Here is a 4,268-nt window from a genome sequence, read left to right on the forward strand (position 1 = left end):
AGCAAGGCTGGGAGAATTCATTTACCTATATACAAATTTTTTTTTTAGTGAGTTCTTTCCTTACTCTCATTTTCTATTCATGATGGAATTTGTCGGGTATTAATCTGGAGGAGGGAACTAGCTTTTTGACTTTCTATGTTTTGACCCATTATTCTATTAAGTGAACAGATCATTTGGTAATCTTACCTGTCAAATTCGGAGGCCGAAAACCATAAAAAATAAAAGGGTACAATGCATAAGCAGGGTTTTAGGTAGGGATGTAAATGGATCGAGGATTCGGGTTGGATTCATTATTATCTAACTCTAAATTCATTTATAGAATGATTTATCTGAATTCAATTCGATATCTGATAAATTTAAAAAATTAACATCATATTCGAATCTAGGAGTTTATCGAATATTCAAATATTATCTGATTCAATAAATTATTTAATTAGTAAATCAACCCGTCCTATATCGATTATGGAATTCCGACCTTAATTACTGATTTCATTGAAAATAAATTGATGGCCTACTCCTCAGTGTTAATGACTATTTTGGTTGGGATTTTAGGTAGGTATATTACCAAAATATCTTTACAAGAATGTTTATAATAAGAGTAATATAATAATTTATTATTTTATATTAAATTAGTCACATTTTACAATCAGATAGTTAATTACTCGAATATTATTGGATCCAAAATGGAAATATCCAAATCCAAAATCTGATTATCTTGTGGATGGATTCGAACATTATTCCAAAACCAAAATTTCAAATTCAAAAACCCCTATATTGATTCAAACACCGATCTAATACGGATTTTCTATTATCCATTTATATCCCTAGTTCTAAGAAGGGTTATAATCTTGCCACTAGACCATTGGATCATCTACACCTATAGACTGTCTCCTTATGCACACACTAAAAAAAAAAAAAAAAAAATCAAAGATTGCTCTAGAAATTTGTCCCATGAGCCACTTTTTATCATGATGTCTTTCTTGTACACATGTTCGTGAAAACTGATCACTATTAGAAAATAAATTTTTCGACTCAACTCATCATCTCACTGAATTATAGATTTTGTGTCGAATGAGCTGCTGCTTCTTCTTCTTCTTCCTTCTTTTTTATTTTTTTCCTATCATTAATTGTTACCAGCATCCACCCCACCCATCTCCTCGGAGGGTATTGAAAATGATCCATAACTCACCATGAATTTGTTTATTGAATTTTAAAAAATGCGATATGTTATGTCATAGTGTGGGGTATGACATAAAAAAAGATGGTAAAATGCCTATAGGTTTGAAGGTTATAAGAGTTGAAACAACTTTTTTTTTTTCTCTTTTTTCGATAAACTTAAATTTTCTTTTTATTTATTTATTTTGCGGAGTTTGATGACGGGTTGAAATCATCTGCAATTCCGATCTCATATAATTCCGTGAAATACCACTTTCAGGGGGTGACACGTGTATTGATACCAATACAATGGTCAAGATCTGGTATAACTAATAAAATCTTAAATCAGTGAAGAGGCATTTAAATTAGATACGGACCATTGTATTGGTATCAATACACGGATCACCCCCTAAATATGATATTTCACGAAATTATACAAGATCAAAATTGCGGACGATTTTTTTCCGTTTGATGACCTACAGCTTTAAAGCCCACCCGTGCTATCTTATTTTCAAATGCCCATTGATGTGGGATTAAAAAATTACATTTCCTTATAATCTCTCTGTCTCTCTCTACCCACAATCTTCTCTAATTTGTCTTACTATTTCATGGCCGACAAACACATCTAGAGCACCGTACACCTTCTTGGACCTGATTGTTGGTTATTTTATCAAAATAAATAAATATATTAACTAACTGTAAGTTATTAATGGATTCATTAGTCATTACAAGCCAAACTCATCGAGCTTACAAGGAGGCCTTATTCCAACTGTTGGATCAGAATCCTGAGAACCTGATCCACTTTCCTAAAATATCATTTCCTTCTCAATACAGATAAAATATAAATTGAATTACCCTCAAGAGTCAAGACCGTGTCGCCTCAAGTGGTATCGCTCTAAGGGGCAGAGCTTTCTGCAAGGTGATCCCAAACTTATCGGCCATGTCCATGTCATTGGGGCTTATCCCACCTTCAATCTTCCAATCAAACGAATGTAGAAGTGCAGCCAACATCAGGTGCACCATCGACAACGCAAGTGGCATCCCCGGACAGATCCTTCTCCCAGCCCCGAACGGTGTGAGCTCGAAGTCTCGGCCTCTGACATCAATCCCCGACGACCCCAAGAACCTCTCAGGAACAAACAAATCCGGATTCGTCCATATGCTGGGATCTCGCTCAATAGCCCACACGTTCACCAGCACTTGGGCATCCTTCGGCACAGTGAACCCACAGATCTCCACTTCAGCTTCTGCTTTATGAGGGAGCAAAAGCGGAGCTGGTGGGTGCAGCCGCAAGGTCTCCTTCACCACCGCTTGTAAATAAGGGAGCCGAGCGACATCAGTTTCCTCCATTGGTTTACGATCTCCAACGTTTTCTTGCAGCTCCAATTGAGCCTTCACCATCGACTCTGGTTTATGAAGTAGTTCAGCCATCGCCCACTCTAATGTCGTAGAGGTCGTGTCCGTCCCCGCTACAAATATGTCCTGTATGTATACATACATATATTAATCAAAAATTACTATAAGAATGCTAGTAAGAAGAAATTTGAGAAATGGGTACTGACCCCAAACAACGATTTGATATCGTGACGGCTAAATTCTGAACTGCTATCTTGATCGAGTAGTATATCTAATAGATCATTATTCCTAGTCGGAGAAGGAAGTGAAGCTCTAGAGACCAATCGTTGGTCGATGATTTCATCGAACACCTTGTATAGTCTTCCCACGTAAATAGTCATACTGCGTTTTATACCTTGCAAGTCTAATGGTCTCACTATAGGAAAATAATCCGAAAGATTTGGCTTTCCTGCTTCTTCCATAATTCTCCGCACCACTGCTTTGAAGTCCTGTGCGGTATCTGATCCTGGACGGGCCAGGTCAAGGGAGAACATGGTGTTGGATAGGAGGTTAAGGGAGGTGGCGAATGCGGACTGACCAATATCAACGGGTCGACCCATCTGAACACTTTCACGTACATGAGCGACAAGCTCTTCTATCTTCTGCCGACGCAACGATTCGCTCGCGTTGAGTCTCTGTGAAGTAAAGATCTGATTGTTGCAGAGCTTGCGAAGGTTTCGCCATCGGGAGGAGGGGGAGAGCCATATAACGGATGCCTGGTAGTGGTTCAGCGCCCGAACGGCATCCAAGACCATTCGACCGGCGAGAGCCTGGTCGTGGGTTTGGAGGACCTCTTTGGCCATGTTGGCAGTAGAAGCAACGACGGTCGTTAAGTGACCGAGCTTGAGAGTCATGAGTGGACCATAGGTCTGAGCAAGTCGGGCGAGCGACTCGTTGGGTTTGTTACCAAGTTCGAAGAGGCTCCCAACGATGGGCAGAGGGACGGGGCCTGGTGGGAGCCGTCTGTGGCTTGTGCCAGGGATGAGTGCGGAGATCCATGCCCGCAGACTCCACAGCACCAACAAGAGACCTAACACCAAGGTGAAGAATTCCATCATGAGTTGCCAGCCTCTGTTTTTGCACTTCCATTGTTCCAATGATAAGGCTAGATATAATATCCGGATCAGGTCCCATGTGAGTCTGTGGGGACGTGAGGCAAACGAAAAAAAAAAACCTCTCCAACGCATCCTACGGTTGAGAGAATCCCGATCTTGGATGCATGTCTGAAACCACTAAGCCTTGCATACGCCCTAACAATTTAGACTTCTTAATTTCATTCCAGACATGTTCTTGGAAAAATCTTTCTGTCTATCGCTCTCATGCACAAATACAATCCTTATGTTTTTTGGGCCATGAAAATACGGCGTTTAAATACACTGAAGGTACAATCATTTGATTGTACATGTGAACATGTGTGAAGTGGGGTATATTTGAAAATAATAGGAATAAATGTTGAATGTTCATATATATGATCAACTAAAACTTTGGTTGCGTCTAGTCTACAATATCATTTTCTTACATTAGCATATTACCTTTTCTGTTCCCTAGTTTCATTCTCCCTCTCTAATTTCATTTTCTGGTCATGATGGAATTGGTTGGGTATTAACATTAATTTTGTCCATCTTCATTTGGGAAGAAATAATTTGGTAGAAGGAATTCAAGGAACTGGATTTTTTTTTTGACGGTTTGAGTTTTGATCCAATTTTCTTTTACATGAA

At 39.3% G+C, this 4,268-nt stretch overlaps 1 protein-coding gene across 1 annotated transcript; it reads right to left on the reverse strand.

Moving 5' to 3' along the window:
• Positions 1-2,019: 2,019 nt before the first annotated feature.
• Positions 2,020-3,632, reverse strand: LOC122074178 (geraniol 8-hydroxylase-like). The gene is made up of 2 exons (XM_042639036.1): positions 2,718-3,632; positions 2,020-2,637 (listed from the first exon to the last, which is right to left on the reverse strand). The coding sequence occupies exons 1-2, from the start codon at positions 3,606-3,608 to the stop codon at positions 2,020-2,022; spliced, it is 1,509 nt and encodes a 502-aa protein (XP_042494970.1). The 5' UTR covers positions 3,609-3,632.
• Positions 3,633-4,268: the final 636 nt, after the last annotated feature.

The sequence above is a fragment of the Macadamia integrifolia genome, chromosome 3 (assembly GCF_013358625.1).
Source record: "Macadamia integrifolia cultivar HAES 741 chromosome 3, SCU_Mint_v3, whole genome shotgun sequence".
In the NCBI taxonomy this organism is placed as follows: domain Eukaryota; kingdom Viridiplantae; phylum Streptophyta; class Magnoliopsida; order Proteales; family Proteaceae; genus Macadamia; species Macadamia integrifolia.